This window comes from Carassius carassius, chromosome 50, assembly GCF_963082965.1.
Source record: "Carassius carassius chromosome 50, fCarCar2.1, whole genome shotgun sequence".
Lineage (NCBI taxonomy): Eukaryota > Metazoa > Chordata > Actinopteri > Cypriniformes > Cyprinidae > Carassius > Carassius carassius.
This window is the reverse complement of record NC_081804.1, coordinates 17,294,849-17,312,080: the sequence shown is the minus strand read 5'-3', so window position 1 is coordinate 17,312,080 and position 17,232 is coordinate 17,294,849. Positions and strand designations below refer to the sequence as shown.

The window sequence follows — 17,232 nt, the reverse complement described above, 5'->3', positions numbered from 1 at the left end:
TATGCCCTTCAGAGGTGAGCCTCATGCAAATGCGGAGGGGGAAGCAATTAACTTTCGAGCGACGCGCGGATGATTCTAAATGACAAGGATATGTCAATTACCGCAGCCAATAAAGAGAGACAGAGGCTGCGAGGGCAATCTATCCACTTTACGGCTTCTCCTCAGCCTCTTAAAGGTCTGTCTACACTAAGAGAGAGCAATCTTAAAACAGCATCTGGACAGGGCCTTGAATATGGCAGCTACTAAAAGACAACTTAATGATTTAAAACACTGTTTCCCAGGCTATTTCGGCTAGCCCCGCTACCCTTGTGGCATGCCCCCCGTGGCATGCTAGCATAACTTATTTGACTTCAAATGTCTGGAAAGACATTTATTTATTTATGTTTGTTTGTTATTATTGTTTTTGACAATAGAAATAAATGCATACTGGTTTGAAATGACACAAAGATTAGTAATTGATGACCGAATTTTCATGTATAGGGAAACTATCCCTATAGGCCTCGTGAAACATATGAACAATGAGCTCATAATTCATGCTTTAACTTAACAGATTCAATGAAAATGCATAAACTAAACAAATGATACCTGAAGAATATCAATCATGCTGTTTTACAGCATAATATCATGTTAATTAATTGAGTCATCAGCATCCAAATGTTTGGATCAAAGCTCTTACTGATATCCAAATTTGGGATAGGGATCTGGGGAATAGGTTTAGCTAACATGCTTAACACTAAATGTGACAAGCCTGTCTTTAAAATCAGTGACACATCTGAAGAACATTAGCACCGAGTGAAAGACTTGGCAGCTGTTTTCCAACATTCATCTCCAGAGAGACTTGAGCGAATCGAGCGATGGTAATCACAACCACCTTTCTATGAACAATTAGTTCCCTTCTCTGCACTATGCTAGCCCAGTGTATGAATATGTAATGCTTTAAAATGACTCATTTTCAGCGTGCAGGACTCCAGCAGAGAATAAACACAAACTATCAATCACAGGCCGTGAAAAAATTAATGAGAGCCAAGCAGATGCACGTCCATTGGCCTCGTAGCTCTTCAGAGCTGGAGCCAAGGGGTGAGGACAAATTAGCCTGCTTTATATCAGGGCCAAAGCTCATGGTTTGGCTGGTTACAGGCAAGGTTTCCCACCAAGTATACATTTTTGTGAAGTAGAGGAGCATCCATTTACAAGTCGTCCCCTTGGAATTATAAGGTTCTGACATTTTTGTCAAAATCGAGTTATTCACATATACTTATTCAGTGACAACTTATTTATATTAAGTGATAGATTTTTTTATGTTCTGTACATTTTGGTACTTTTTATTTAAATAAACAACAAAGTTGTATCTATACAGTCGAATGGAATGCAAAAACTTTGAAGCTCAAAATCTCAAAACTAGTTGGAATGCAGATAGAACCTTATAATTCCAAGGGGACGAAGTGTCGAAAATTGAACCTATTCCTTGCGTTTTACATAGATAACTATAGTTTTGTGAGATCTTTTACATGTTTAAAAGCAAAATGGAATATGGAATATATTCCCTGTGCATTATGACTTGGATTTCTTGTAAAATCCGACAGGTTTTATTTGTGTACTCCCCTCTCATGGCTCACTGTATGTCCATGTAACACAGACAGACTGCAGTAGACTCGGTCTCAGTCCACAGAGCGTAGCAGAGCCTGGCAGCGCTGTAATTTCCCCTCACTAAAAGCTCAACTGCCACCAGGGGACCTGTACAGAACATTACAGGTTAAGCCCTCATTTTGTCTCCAGGTTGCAGGAGGAAAAAAGGGATCAGAGGAAGGAAGAAAAGAAACAAACTTTCCTTTTGCCCTGACCTGTAGCCAGCCATATACCCATGGTGCACTGGACGGCCCAAAGGTGTCAAGAGTATTTGGGAGTGTTTTCCTCCAAACGAAAGTGGTTATTGTGTCCGAGGTCTGCAGGGGACCAAAGGCTAATATTGTTTTATGTGAGAGTGAGTGGAAAGGGCAAGCCAGATTACGCCAGCAGCCCAGGCTAGGAGGAGTTTAGGCTCCAGAGCTGAACAAAACGAGACTATCACAGAGCTGCGGCAGTTTGTAAGTGTACAGGGAAAACGGAGGGTAAAATGACAGGGAGAAACAGTCCTACCGGGAAATCATAGTATTTGAAACAAATACCAAGCTACTACCTTGGTATTCTTTGAACAAACATAATGTATCATGCTCCAAAGTATCATCTGATACCAGCAATGAATCACAGTAGCATCACAGTACTTTTTAAAAAGGGATTTCAATCGAATTAGTGTATGAAATAGATTTATGCCAAAACAAAAATCTGAAGCATGTTTTTTCGGTATTGTTTATATACTATTATAGTATTTATTAATATTATGAATGTGGCTTTTATTTTATATTTTCAGTTTTTAATTTGAGTAATTGTTATGTGCTTTAATCATTTTATTAGTTTCTTATAATACTTCTATTTAGCTTTATTTTTATTTAATTATTAGTTAATTAAATTTAACTAATAATTTAGTTCAGTTAGTTGCCAAGGCAAAATTTATAATTCCCATTGCATTTTTTTCCCATTTAATATTTCAATTATATTTTAAATTAATGATTTTTTTAAAGCTTTTAATAATTGTAGTTTAAAATAACAAAACAACACTGTGATTCACTAATATGATGCCACATATGTGGCCAAAACATTACATTTTTAAAACCCTGAATCATGCAAATGTAATACCAGTTTATAAATACAGATGGGTTTCTTTTATAGAAAATCACATTTCTAGTTTTTCTCATAACATTTTCTTCTTTTTTATGAAATGGAGAGCCTAGCACTTCTTAAATGAATCCTCCTCCTAATCTGGCTGATTCATGAGTCTGTGAAAATACAAGCTGCTTTAAATCTAGTTCCAGCCCTGCTCCATGCCATTGTAATGATCACTGGATTATCTTGTAAGATGGGTGATGTATTGAGCTTTTTACTCATTCCGCTGGCCCTATGTTTACAATCTGCTAAATATGCATGTGAGTCACTTGAGCAAATGAAGCCGTAAAGCTCAGTCCCAGAGTATATTACAAACACGAGCGTTCATGCTGTAAAATGAGGCCGGGGCCTTACTTTCATATTTCCACCAACATTTTTACCATCAACCTCTGTCTTTTTATTATATATCTGTTGTGCTGCAAATCAATGTTCTGAGATAGATAATAAATAAATAAACAAAAATGCTCATTAATATTAACCTTTTTTTTTTTTGGCTTTTCATAATATTTAATTCATAGGACAACACAGCGATCACAGGAAATACCAGAAATCGAATATAAATTAAGAGACTTAAAATATATACACAAAATGTCTGTAATTTATGCAAATACATATAAATCCCAGGCGACACGTGTAAAATAATTTTTTACAAGTACAGTATGTCTTGTCATGTTTTAAAACTGTATAAGGTGGCAGTCAGATCTACAGCGGTGTTTCACGGTTGAACAGCAGCTTCAGGATTAATGTATTGAGACACTGAATCAGTCTGGATTCAACCACCTTTTTAAAGCTTTTACTCAAATTAAAAGGTCAAAAGTTATTTTCAAAAAAGTAACAAAAAAGAAATTCAATGTCAAAGAGGTCTCTTCTGCTCACCAAGGTTGCATTTATTTCACTGAAAATACAATAAAGACAGTAATAGTATGAAATATTATTAGAATTTAAAATAACTGCTTTATGTCTGAATATCTGTTAAAATGTAATTGATTCCTGTGATGCGCAGCTGTATTTTCAGCATCATTACTCAGGTCTTCAGTGTCACGTCATTTTAATTCTAATATGATGATCTGCTGCTCAATTTCTTATTATCCATAAATATTATCAAATACATTTTTGTGTAGATGTGATAGAATGGATGAATGAATGAATGAAATGCATTAAAATGATCAATAAATGACACAAAAGAGATTTAGAATCTTTTTTAAAAAGTCAATTTCCAATAAATGCTTTCTATTCATCAAAAGAACCCTGAAAAACAAAATCCGTCACAATTTTACAGTTTTTTGTTTGTTTCATTTTTTGTTTTATCAAATAAATGCAGTCTTGATGAGCAGACGAGACTTTCATAAACATTTTTAAAAAATCTTAATTACTACAAACTAGACTGGAAGTGTATTATATCTAGTATATTATCCTAAAACACAAACTCTTGCACATACACAACAGGTTCAAGGAGCCCTTCTCAAAAGAGCAGCCCAAGGGTGCCGAGCAATACTCCTGGTCAGCACTCCAGACGTGTCACTTCCTCTTTAAATCCACCAGCCTTCACCCATGATCAAGGCCACCATCCCGAACCCTGCTCATCGACATGACACGGGACGTTAATACACACATGCTCCCAGGCTCTTCCTCCAAACAAACCCAGCTCCGAGAAAGCAGAAGAAAATAAAAACAACCCCGGCTGAGAAAAACATCAGTGTGTGATACTGTTTTGGTTACCTTACCGCGGATTAGCTGTTGTTTTGCACGATCCACTTAAGCGAGGTGCATGAATTTGACCTCAATTATATTCTGTTCAATACTTGAGTCAGAGCTATGCGATCAAGAGCCTCCAGTTACATCATCAAAGGTTAAACGGAAGACTAAAAGACTAAACTACAAGATCTCGCAAATAACTTGGATACACAAAGCAGTGGGAAATTAAACATAATAAGCATCAGTCTTTGTGCAGCCAATTCTGTTGATATAAATACACTTCTTTGGTCAATCTGTTTATCCCATGTTGTTTTCAGTTATTAAACACTTCAAAGCCACGCTATTTACTTCCTCTGTCACTTTACCCCAAAAAAACAGACTAAATACTGAATTATTTTTTACAAACAATGTTTATTCTCCAGCTCTTCAAATAAACTACAAAGCAATAAGACACAAACAGGACTACAAAAAGATATATTATATATACAGCAGTGTTTTTGAAGCTTTGTAGTTTCCTCTGCTACAAGTTTCTTATATTTTGCGTAGTTAAACTACAGTCAAGCAACACTTAAGCACCAGTCAAAGCAATAATTACTGTATCGAGCATAATAAGTGAGCATCTCATTTAGTGTGACAACAATACACTTTAAAAGTATAGTAAAATGGAAGTAGCAACACCTTATATTTTGTACTGTTATAAAATATCAGTAGTGAAAACCGTGGGGCAGGACTTGGTTTTATTAGTGGGTTGTTAACTGGAAAGGGGCAGAGTTTAAATAGACTACATGATTTCAGATATCCAGCATATGCCAATCAAAGTCTTTTTAAGGATTATGAGGTCAAAACTATTTTAATGAATAAATAAAATGCATAATTTGTTTTCAATAAGATGTAAACTACCAATGGAAGTGCATACAATGATCAGCCACCTGGCACGGTTAAAGTAATAAATCACAGAAAAATTTTAATTAGCTGAAAATTTACTCTTGCCTTCAGGCCATCCAAGATATAGATGAGTTTGTTTTCTTCATGGGCAAAGATATGGAGAAATGTAGCATTGCATCACTCTGCAGTGAATGGGTGCCGTCAGAATGAGAGTCCAAACAGCTGATAAAAACACCACAATAATCCACACCACTCCAGTCCATCAATTAATGTTTTTATCAGCTGTTTGGACTCTCATTCTGATGGCACCCATTCACTGCAGCAAGTGATGGTAGTGCTACATTTCTCCAAATCTTATGAGAAACAAACTCATGTACATCTTGGATGAGCTGTGGGTGAGTAAACGGTCAGAAAATTTTCATTTTGGGGTGAACTATTCCTTGAATGAAGTCCAAATGGACCAAAGTAAATGCTACAAATAAGTGAAAATGTTTTATGTAAAAAGGTTGTCAAGTTAGTAAAATAGTTACTTATTGTTTATGCAGTACTAGTGCCCAACATGACAGGAGCAGACTGCATTTACTGAAAAACGTCTGAAGGCCGTGAAGTCTAAACACGGTCAGTTATCTAATTACAAAGACCTTTCCATCCATCCTAATGTTAATATGCTTTTTACGCATTACAAGGTTGAGCTTTCCTCCCATCAGCCCTCAGCGGAGAGGAGGGCCAGCCCTAATTGGTTCCAGAGCTCACCCTAACAACACAACACAGCTCCTCTTCAGCCGACGCGCCGTGGGTTAATTTTCATCTCGATTGTTAATTCGGTTTCACGAAAACAATGAACACATGCTAACACGGAGCTAGGTAGGCAATTAACAAGATTACAATGTACCTCATTAACATTTTGACACAAAGAGAAAAAAAGTGTGGCTAATGCTCTTAAATGGGAAAAAGTGGTTAAGTTATTCTGCCGGACATTAGACAGGCCTTGATCTGAAAACAATCCCTCCCGGGGCTCTATTAAACATCTCTCCTGGGATCATGAATCAAAAGATCAGCAGAATTTTACAGACAATCAAGAAAATTAAGCATGGACTCGATCCATAAGCACAACAATCTCAAGTACTCGAATATACGCCATCACAACTTTTATCATTACACTGTAAAAAATGGTAGTGAATTTAACAGTAAAAAAACTGTAAAAATGTACAGTAAAACCCTATTAATTTGTTGACTAAGTTCGGTGAAAAACTTACATGTAATTTTACGGTAATATACAGTTTTTGGAAGTGAAAATTAACGAGGAAAAGGCAGTTTTGGAAAGTGAAGAATTTTCAGTGAATGACTGTAAACTGACGTTCCCAGAATTCCCTGTGTTGCATTTCTCATTCGATGTTTTTTTTTGTTGTTGTTGTTGAAATAACTGTTTCTTCTTAGCTTTACTATCAGTTTTACAAAGTGCAAAACAGATTTAAGTGCTTCCATAGATTAGTTTATTAGTGTTGTATCAGTTAAAGAAATAACAGTATTGAAATGTACATTTAAGTAAATTCGTAAAACCTAAAATGTTGGTACCGTATTTTTTACGGTAAAATTCTGGCAACCACAGCTTCCAGTTTTTTTACTGTAAATTTTACAGAATTTATTTTTTTACATTGTAGCCATCAATGCATTTGACAAAGCAAAATCAATAGGTTTTAAAGATACCTAAAGTACCTAAAAAAGTACTAACTACAGGACAAAAACTACAGCTTTTGAGGTGTTTCACGTTGACACCAAGTCCTCATCGAGAGCCACCATACAATCAGAAAGCAACAAAGCCAGTCATTTTCTTCTTAAGAAAAAATAAATAATAATAATTGAGAACATCTTAGTTTTTCAAGAATTAAACTTATGAACATTCATAAAAACTTCTTAGAATCTTAATGCATAAACAGACCTCTTTCTAAAGAAGATTTTTGTGAAGCCGGCCCTATATTTTTTTATCGAAATAAATAATAGTGTGCGCATTTATTAAAATTATGGTAATCTGTAGCACAAAAACACAGCGTTTCTTGTGTTGACCTGCAAGTCCTGGACAAGAACTGCCAAACAATCAGAAAACACTATCTTCTGAAGAGAGAGAGAGAGAGAGAGAGAGAGAGAGAGAGAGAGAGACAGAGAGAGGGAGAGAGAGAGAGAATAAAATACGCTCTTCAAAAAACATTTGAGAACATCTTAACTAGAAACATTCTTAGCAAATTCTATGAATTTATCTTAAGAAACTTCATAACTTCTTTTTCAGAAGATTTCTGCAAACCCAGCCCATTTTAGTTTAATTTTTTTTCATGTAAAAAATAACAATAGTGTGTGCATTTATTACTATGGTAATCTGCAGCACAAACATATGGCCTTTGAGTTTTTTTCTAAGAATTGAACTTAGGAAACTTCTTTATTTTAAGATAATTTTTGTGCAGTCGCTATATTTTTAAATATTAATTTTTACATACTCTGAAATGCAGAAGACACGGTCTGATCAGTGAATGAATGAAAAGCGCACACTAAGTCGACAGAACTGTACGAGCAAGCAGGGCTGTTTTTATTTGCACATCTGCGGTTTAATTCCTGTCAGCCTTTACTGTGGCCCAACTGCACACTAGAAACCTTCACCTGCTCAACCCCATAAACACCACCAGTGTGCTTCTTATTGTAAAATACATTCATAACACGAATATTCAGCCTTCCTTAATTGTCCTAAGAATCTGAACTCAGACTGCTGAAGAACATGCACAAGCTCTTTATCAACAGCACACCACAATGAGTGGTGAAGAACCTGATCCGGTGACCCTGAACACAGTGGCCTTGCACTTCCCCCTGCCCTCACAACTTGCTTTGACCTTCAAATGATGCTTGGATGACCCTCAACACCTCTGTCCACAGATAAGCCCGGAGGATCTGGGAAGCGGAGATGGATGGGTTCCCGGCCGAGGGGTTAAAGCAAACGAGGAGAAGCGCGTGCGAGGAGCAGAAAGCTGATTCAGCATGACTCCGCGCTATTCTCTAAGATGGGAAGATGAAGGCATTTACAGAGTGATTAGCGAGCTTGTTCACATGAACACAGATCTGCAGAGCAACCTGACCCTCTCTATAAATAAACCATTGTTTCTCTTAGGACAATCAGCAATGTTTCAGAGCAGGAAATGACATCAGCAGATGGAGCCGGGTATCACAAGGGGCCAATGTCACAACACTTGCAAAATAGTAAAAAAAAAACAACAACCAAGGACTAGATAAGTGTAGCGTGTCAGTACATGCATATCTCTGATTTACCACATTATTCTATTGTTTTTTCCCCTACATTAATATACAATTAAACTATATATTAAACAAATATTATATTTTGTTGCTCTCTCCTGATCTTCATATATACATAAAATGTTTTTTTTATAAATAGTGCAATAATATTTATACAGTCAATAAACATTCATAAATGTAGTTGTAAAAAATATAAATTATCTGTATTATTATTATTATTATTATTGATACTACTACAATTAGTAAAGAAATGCAAAAATAGAAATTACATAAGCATTCAGTGCCAATCCATAAATCCATTTTTGATCGTACAAAGCATGCAGATCCATACAGCATAGACTTAAAACTAGATATACTGAAAACTTTATTTAATTCTTGCATGTGTATTTATGTATTTATTTAATTTAATGACAGAGTTTGTTTCAGCAAAGGGGAAAAAGAGTGAAATTACAAGAGTAAAAAACTAAATTAATTAATTTTTGGGAAGCCAAGTTTTGATCCTTCAGCGCTGCTGCATTTTTGACCTATGCCTTAACAATCACTTATTGTCTTCACGTATTACTTTATGGACAGGATCATTGCAAAATTTGTCCCTCTTGATTTTCAACACTAATTCTTCCCTTGCTCCTCCCCAAGCCTGAACGGCATTCCAAGTGACCTCGGAAGCAGACGCGATGACCCTTCATTCTGTAGAGTCCAAAACATACATCTTTATCAAAATAACCTCGGCGTGAGAGCGTGGGAAGCACGGAGAGTGCATTCATCATTTTAACGATTAATTTCCTTGTCCCGTCCTTCCCCGGATCTATTAATATCATTCCTGAGGTGTAAGTATGCATTTCCCGTCGATGAGATTAATTCTGATATCATGCGGTTCATTACTCATCCCGCAGCACCTGCGATTTAGGACTCAAATCAAATTCAATATTTTTTTAATCAGAATCTGAAAATCTTAACCTGATCAAGCCATCTCCAGGTATTACTTTCCTCATTTCTCACAAGAAGAGTCGTGAGGGCTCATATTTGGAGGATTAAATTAGAATGTTTTGTAAAATTTAAAATCCCAGCAAGGTGTCAGTAAACATTAATCAGATGGTCCGGCTTTTTCGCCAGGTAATTTGCGTTAATATTTAAATGTTCTTTAATAACTCTGATTATTAAAGGATTCTGTGGATGTCTCCGTACTGTTTCTCCGCTGGCGGGTTGCGGTGCGCTTGTAAAATGCCTCCGAGCGGAGCTGCTACATTTATTAAAACACGCCGTGATTTGAAGCTGTCGGAGCTGAGGAATTATCTGCCGTCGAGAGGGGGCTTTGTTCAATTAGATATCGCCACTGCTTTAAAACACTTTAGATTCCCCTGTAATCCATTGGCATCCTGTAATTAATCAACTAATTCCAAGTCTCAGGATGGCTGTAATTACAGCACCTCGTAATAGCTTATTCTTTCTGCTCCAGCACCTACATTTCATTTGTTTATTTTCTCACACTCATAAATCTAGGGAAGTGTCGAGAGCACCACAATATTAGTGCAATAATCAAAGTTAATTATCAGCGCCCCTCACACCCCCAATCCTGCTAATAATGGAGGATATCAGAGAGATATCTCGGGCTGCGAGCACAGAGCCATGGGCAAAAACCCTGCCACACAACTTCAAGACGAGATGAATATTTATGAAGACTTCGACTGAAAAAAGTGAGAAATTAAAAGAGGAGTTGAAAGCTAGAGGATGTTTAGGATATGTTTGAAATTTTAAGTTTGATTTCAGACAATAAAGGTCTTCTAAAATATGTTTTTACCTAAATTAAGGATGTTTAGCAAAAGTTCTAGATATAAAAGAGCAGACAATTATAGCCAGACACATATTTTAGAAAAAAAAAAACCTTGTTTGCCAAGTGCAATTCCACTGAACATGTTCTTAAGTTATTGCAGCATTAACAAATGAGACACTAATGATAAGACCCATTCACACTAAGATCAAGACCTATAAATAATTATAACTATATTAACACCCACACCAAGTTTTTGTCATCTGCCACTTTAAATTTGGGTGGATTCTAGTTTTATTTATTTATTTATTTTTCATAAGCTGAAAAAAAATAAAAAAATGAGAGTCACTCCAGTGATATCGTTCTTCTGTGCTGTTATCGTTAGAGTTGAAGTCTGAACTTCCCTATTCTCACACGATTTGAATGATTATTAAAACTTAATCGTTTTAATACTCAATCAAGTTCCTTTTCAAGTGATTAAAATGACAAAATTAGGCCAAATACACTTCAGTAACTTTAGTAATGATATTGAAATGAAACCAGACCCAAGACAACGCCTTGAGGCACCTCTATGACAGAGAACAAAAATGTCTATTGTATACCCATACGTTTTGATCTTCTGTTTGGTTATTGATATAGTTGTGGTGTAGACTTCCCTATTCCCATAGAATAAGAAAGATTATTAAAACTTTATTGTTATCGTTATAGTTATCATCTTTGCACTCAAATGAAACTACACTTAAAATCATTTAATCAAATTAAAATGCACTATTTTACTTGATGTTTGCAGTATTACAGCATTAAAGTAGCAACATGCTAATATCAGAACTTATTGTTAGTCAAGTCTTAAGTGCGCTATTTGTGAGCAGTGCTTTTAATGTGGAATGCAAACAGTTACTAACTTTGAATAAAATTTCAGAAGGCAGCTGACTTTGTAAGATGCAGACAGTAAGGCATCCCACTAGGTTTTGGAAGAGTGCTAATGACTTAAAGCTGTACCTAATTGTGTGACTCATGAGAAGGCAGAGATGCCAGCTACACAAAACATGATTTATGAAAATGTAAAGGTCACACAGGATGAAGTCAGTGTGTGTGTGTGTGTGTGTGTGTGTGTGTGTGTGTGTGTGTGTGTGTGTGTGTGTGTGTGTGTGTGTTCTTACTCACCCATTCTTCTGTGATCAGACTCACTGCTTTAATGCCACGACTTTGGTTTCGGCACGCTAAGATCACATGAGCACCATGAAGAGCGAAAGATCGGGCGGTCTCAAAACCTGCAGATAGGGTGTGGGTAGGCAGAAAAGGGATTGTGGAAAAGAGAAATAAAATGATTGCTATAAGTCGCTTGACTCTGATCACTTTGCACTGCTCTTGCTGTTATTTGCATTTTTCAAGTGATAAAAATTATCAAATTAAAGCACAGAAACTCCAATAGCATCAGTGGTGATAATGAAATGAAACCAGACCCAAGACAACACCTTGAGGCACCTCTATGACAGAAAACAAAAATGACCATTGAAAAGACATTTACACTGCTAAAATAATTTTATAAATCTGTCTTTTCCCAGTTAAATTTTTTTTTTTTTTAAATATCCATTATAAAATTAATTTACCTGAAAAACAAAACAGTGTAAGATTATGACTTATTATCAAAAAATATACTGTAACTTGAATTAGGTTTAGTTTTTACTTAGATTTATATTTTGAATGAAAAAAAAATATAGGGTTAAATAAAAATATACTCTCTGAAAACAGGTCTTGATATAATTTTTTTGTTTGTACTGGAAAACAGAGAGAAAAAAACACTAACCACTAAAGATGGGCTAAAGTCTTTAAAATATCAACTTCCTCGCAAAACCCATGATCTTGAAGCACTTCAAAGCTAATGTGAGAAGACAACTCCATCATAGAGCGTTCAAGATATTTTGGCCTCATTTAGAAATTGCTCTGATGGTTGTCTCACATTAGTTTCTCAAATTATTTTCAAAATCACCACCCTAAATGGGTCAATCAAACCCGAAAGCAAGAAACAATGATCTAAATATACAAGGCATGGGAAGGCAGAAACAAAACATTTTCTTCCCCGAAAAAGGTTATATTTAGGGGGGACTTGGGGTATTGTTTTGGCTGGTTTTGCTGACCTGCCGTTTTGCATTGTGCCTTTGATTACACCAAGTGTGTTTAAAGTTTCTTTTAAGCTGGCATCAGCACTTTATTACCCGGAGTGGCCACCAGTCATAAAGGTACATGTGTCTTAGAATAGATAGTGCAAGAAAAAGCCGTAAGTTCAACGATGGCTCAAGTTTGCAGGTCCGACATTAATAATCAAGTTTTTAAAAAATCTGAGAGAATTTTAGATGGGGCGAACGGTCTATCTTGCCATCATACGAAGGACACAAAGGTCAAACCTCTACATTTGCAGTGTCCCACAACACCAGGGTGAAGAAACTGCTGTCCTGTTTGCAGGACATTTGAGCTTTGTGGCTTTTTTTTTAACCCATAATCCTCAGATGCATGTTTGTCTTTCTGCTGACCGCATTTGCTCATTAAAGCCGGAGTTTAATTACAGCAAACTGTCTAAAAACGCTAACAGATATGTTCTCTCTTTGCAAGCTACTTTTGTCGTAATCTCCTATTAATGTAAACCAGACACAAAGACAAAAATAAATTGGCCTTTGCACTTTTTCCTTGACACTCGGGATCTCAGATGTTTGTCTAAATGTGGCAGCAGCCAGCAAGTAGACTAAATGTGCTGCGTCGCCGCATGGCTGTTTTCCGTGCAGCGGCGCTTTAAGCCGAGTTCAGACTGCACGATTTTAGCCCAGTTTTTGGCTGGCCGACAGGTTTTGAGAAATCGCCGATAAATGCCCGAAATCACAGGCAAGATATTTGGCATGCTAAATATCTGGACCTGTCAGCGTTTCAAAATCATGCTGTGTGAAAAGTGTTGTAACTGAAAACTACATTGGCGATGACCGACAGCCAATGAGAGAGCAAGATACAGAGCAGAACACAATATCAGCAACCATGGCTTCTTGTCTTTTTCTGGTTTTCGCTGCAAATCGGCGCACAGGCAATTCGTATTGCAAGCTTCTTGCGGGTTACCATTTTTTATAATAATTCCAGTCTCACGTGAGAACTACGGTCTTGCACTCGTGATATCGCGTTGTTTCCTTGTCACATATCGCCTGTGTTTGGTTGTGAAACGTATTTTGCGTGCCAGACAGATTTGTTGGCAATTCTTCCTATTGTAAAGTCATGCAGTGTGAAACCTTGTGTTGCCGATCCATCGTGCAGTGTGAACACAGCAGCGACTGAATGCTGGCTAAGATAGTCATGCAGTGTGAAAAGAACAGTGACCCGACTACTTTGAAAATCATGCAGTCTGAACTCGGCTTTACTGGCTGGCCTGCCTGCTCTCTCTGACTGTGAAATAACCCTTGGCCATTCTGCTTGTAAAACATATTACACTGTCATGGCTCAGAAAAGACTTGACAGGGCAACACGGCTCAAACAGAGAGGCATGACTCCATCGCTCTGTGAACCCTCTCCAATGCTGGGAATTATGGACATCAGTGAATCTGAAAGTTGACAGCTGTCACTGATTGTGAGTGACGCTTGCACGCACGTCAGAGTTTTTTTTTTCGCTTCACTTTTTCCCTTGAAGTTCACTCATGATGGGAGGTCTGTCCCATTCATTCCCAAAGACCAAAACTTATCCAACAATTATTTTTTTAAATGATTCTGGCCCTTTTCTATTTAAAAGAGTGTGAACCTCACAATGCCTGAAAATTTCAGAATCTTATTTAACTCCACATTTAAAATAAATAATTACGAAATCATCTTTTGCTGAAAAAAAAGCCTAATTTTAGAACCATTATTAGGACCTGATTTATTTTATATTTTTTCTATTGTGTCATACATATTTTCTTTTCTCCCATGTATTAAATATACATAAAATATAAAAATATTACATGTGATAATTTTCATGCATTACAGTTAATATTAGTAGTTATGCGATTTATTTATTAAGGAAACGGTGTCAGTGAATTCTTTACTGTGAGTTGCTTTGTCTTGTTAAATTTGATTTGCATGCTTTTATAATACATAAAAAAATACATTTTACATTTTGCAGTAACATTGTGGAGCATTAATACATCATGACAGTACATGTTATTTACAAGAATAACAAGAATTGGGAATAAATCAATCAACTGAATATAAAAAAAATTAAATAAAAAAGAAATACTCAAAAGAACAAAAACATAAGCTAAGGTGAAAATGTGCTTAAATATTGTATTACAAAAAAAAATCTTAATGCTACTAAAAATAAGCTTTATTTTCATCATGGAAATTATAATTAAAAAATAAAATAAAATTCTTCTGATTTTGAAGTGGAATGTGACCCAGGTATGTTTTGCTTAGATGATTCACCCAGGAAATGCCATTGGAAATTCACTTCATACGAGTTCCCCAACACACATACATATGTAAATACTCTTGATTGATAGTCTGGCCTTCCTCTTCTATGCAAACTAACCGAGTTTGACAGTGTGCTGGCGTGATTCTGGGCCACAGACAGTCAGGACGATATCGTGGATTAAAATGAACTTTAATTAGATTATGTTTTAATCTGATTTTCATTAGAAGGTAACTAGGGAGCCTAATTGTGAGGAGAGAGCTAAGGAGTATTACCCATTAAAACTCAAAATTGGAGTAGGATAAGAACTCCTCTCTGACAAACCAAGCATGGAATTCAATTTTATGACACTTTATTAGGAGTAATGGAGAACGCGGTGTGTATCTGCACAAGGGGCTTCCTTCCCGAGAAACAGTCACCAAAATACAAACAAGACATGTGAGAATTTAAATGTTTTTTTCCTGCCAGCAAACCACCAAACAAAATACAGATTTACTAGCAAATCCATAATATGACAATTAAGCACTCTGCTTTCATTGCTGAATTAATGAAAAAAGTGTCACATTAGCGTTGATCAAAAGAGCAGCTCGCAATCACCTTGTAGCGATTGTGGCGGTTGTTCAGCTTGAAGTGTGAATTAATCAGCACTGTTGTTTTTCGTAATAGAGAACAAATTAGAACATGTTTAATGACAACAGCGACCCGCCGTGTATTACTTATGGAAAATAAGAGGGGCTTGATATTAATGTGGACGTAATGGCTCTGCTTGTTCATCAAAGAGTGGCAGAGAGACCCCGACACTTCGGGGGAGAAATCCATCTGAATTAGTCTGACATTGCATTGAAAGATGGCTGTCAGTCATTAAATGATCGCTGCCTTTGAGTTTCACTGAGGCTTGCTTAGGCAAGCATTCTATTCCTCAAACTGGGGGTCTGAGATCTGCACAAACCCTCTAACCTTAAGGATCACACTTCGGAGCATAACACATTGTGGGGATGCCATGAAGACGGGACGTTCCAGAGATGACCTTTGGGTCAGTTGATGGTTTTATTGTTTTGTTCTTCTGCAGGTCACATCCTGGTCTCTAGTAGACATGTGCACTTTCCAAGATAGGAGCAATGATCCAAGATAAACACAAAGAGCGGACAGATTAACACTCTAATTTGCCCACATGATTATCGTTGATTTTCTATTTCATCACTTATGTCCTCTATTGTTGCTTTATGGATTTTTCTGCTTAAATAGACAGATTTACAGAGCATAATGCATATCAAATTGTTGTGAACAGAAAAAAGAGGGAGAAAGTCACGTTATTTCCAATACCACTTTTTAAAGAATGACTACGGTTCAATCAAAGCATTGCTCTGTTTGTTTGATAGATTTGACTTGACAATTTCTGGCTCAACATATTTGTGGGTTTGAGGCGGGGCACCAGTTTATCTGACCAATGGCAGATCGGGGAAGTGTTCAGCAAAAGTCTTTCATTTATTTTTTTCATTTGATGACACGACTGCTACACAATTACAACGAGAGGGCAAGAAAATGTTGGAAAGTGTAGCCATGTCTCATTTTGAAAGCTGTGCCCTCCAGAAATCACATTTGTTGTCATATTTCAGAAAAGTAACCATTATAATATTGAATGTTACTCACTCTCTCAAGAAAGAAACTCGTAGTCTTGAGAGCAAATGGAGAAAAACTAACTTGGAAGTTTTTAGAATTGCGTAGAAAAACAGTATGACCAGCTATAGACAGACTCTAAAAACTGCTAGGGCAGAGCATATCCACAAACTCATTGAAAATAACCAAAACAATCCAAGGTTTTTATTAAGCACAGTGGCTATATTTAAGGATCATAGGTGTGATCAACAAAGGACAAAAAAGCAGGAAACTATACGGTGCACTTACCCTCCCCCCACTACACGCACACAGTGACATCATTTATATAGTATAATAATAAATTAATAAAAAATATTGTACTTGTTTTTTTGTTTAAATGAATTTATAAATTAATAAAAAAGGGTAGAAAAATTTAAATACACATCTAAATTAAATGATTGAAAAAAAAAATCATAAAAGAAGTAATGTGGGAAATATGCTTCAAAGACTGGGCAAAATAGGGATGAAATCCAAAAAATCTGTCAATAACTTGCTGCTGACGTGCATAAAAACTAGCCATTTATTGGGCATTTCTTGTCCTCCCAGATGTTTTGTTTTTCCTTATTACTATGGTGTCCTTTACATCTATTAAAAATAACATCTTTATTTGCCTCTATATTTTTGAAAGGTATCTTTTCTTGTGTTTTTGTTCAGCCATTTTGTCAGTGCTTTATTATAGACTTCTATGATTGCTAATTCACAACAGAAGACGATTATTAGGTTGAACGTTCAGAATACGATTCCATAGGTTATATTT

At 36.2% G+C, this 17,232-nt stretch overlaps 1 protein-coding gene across 1 annotated transcript in view; it reads right to left on the bottom strand.

Annotated features, from left to right (window-relative positions):
* The window catches only part of LOC132133055 (WW domain-containing oxidoreductase), a 251,646-nt gene that overhangs the window by 212,473 nt on the left and 21,941 nt on the right, over positions 1-17,232 (bottom strand). Inside the window, exon 5 of the mRNA XM_059545747.1 lies at positions 11,567-11,673. Within this exon, the coding sequence (XP_059401730.1) occupies positions 11,567-11,673 (107 nt within the window). The remainder of the gene's footprint in view (positions 1-11,566; positions 11,674-17,232) is intronic.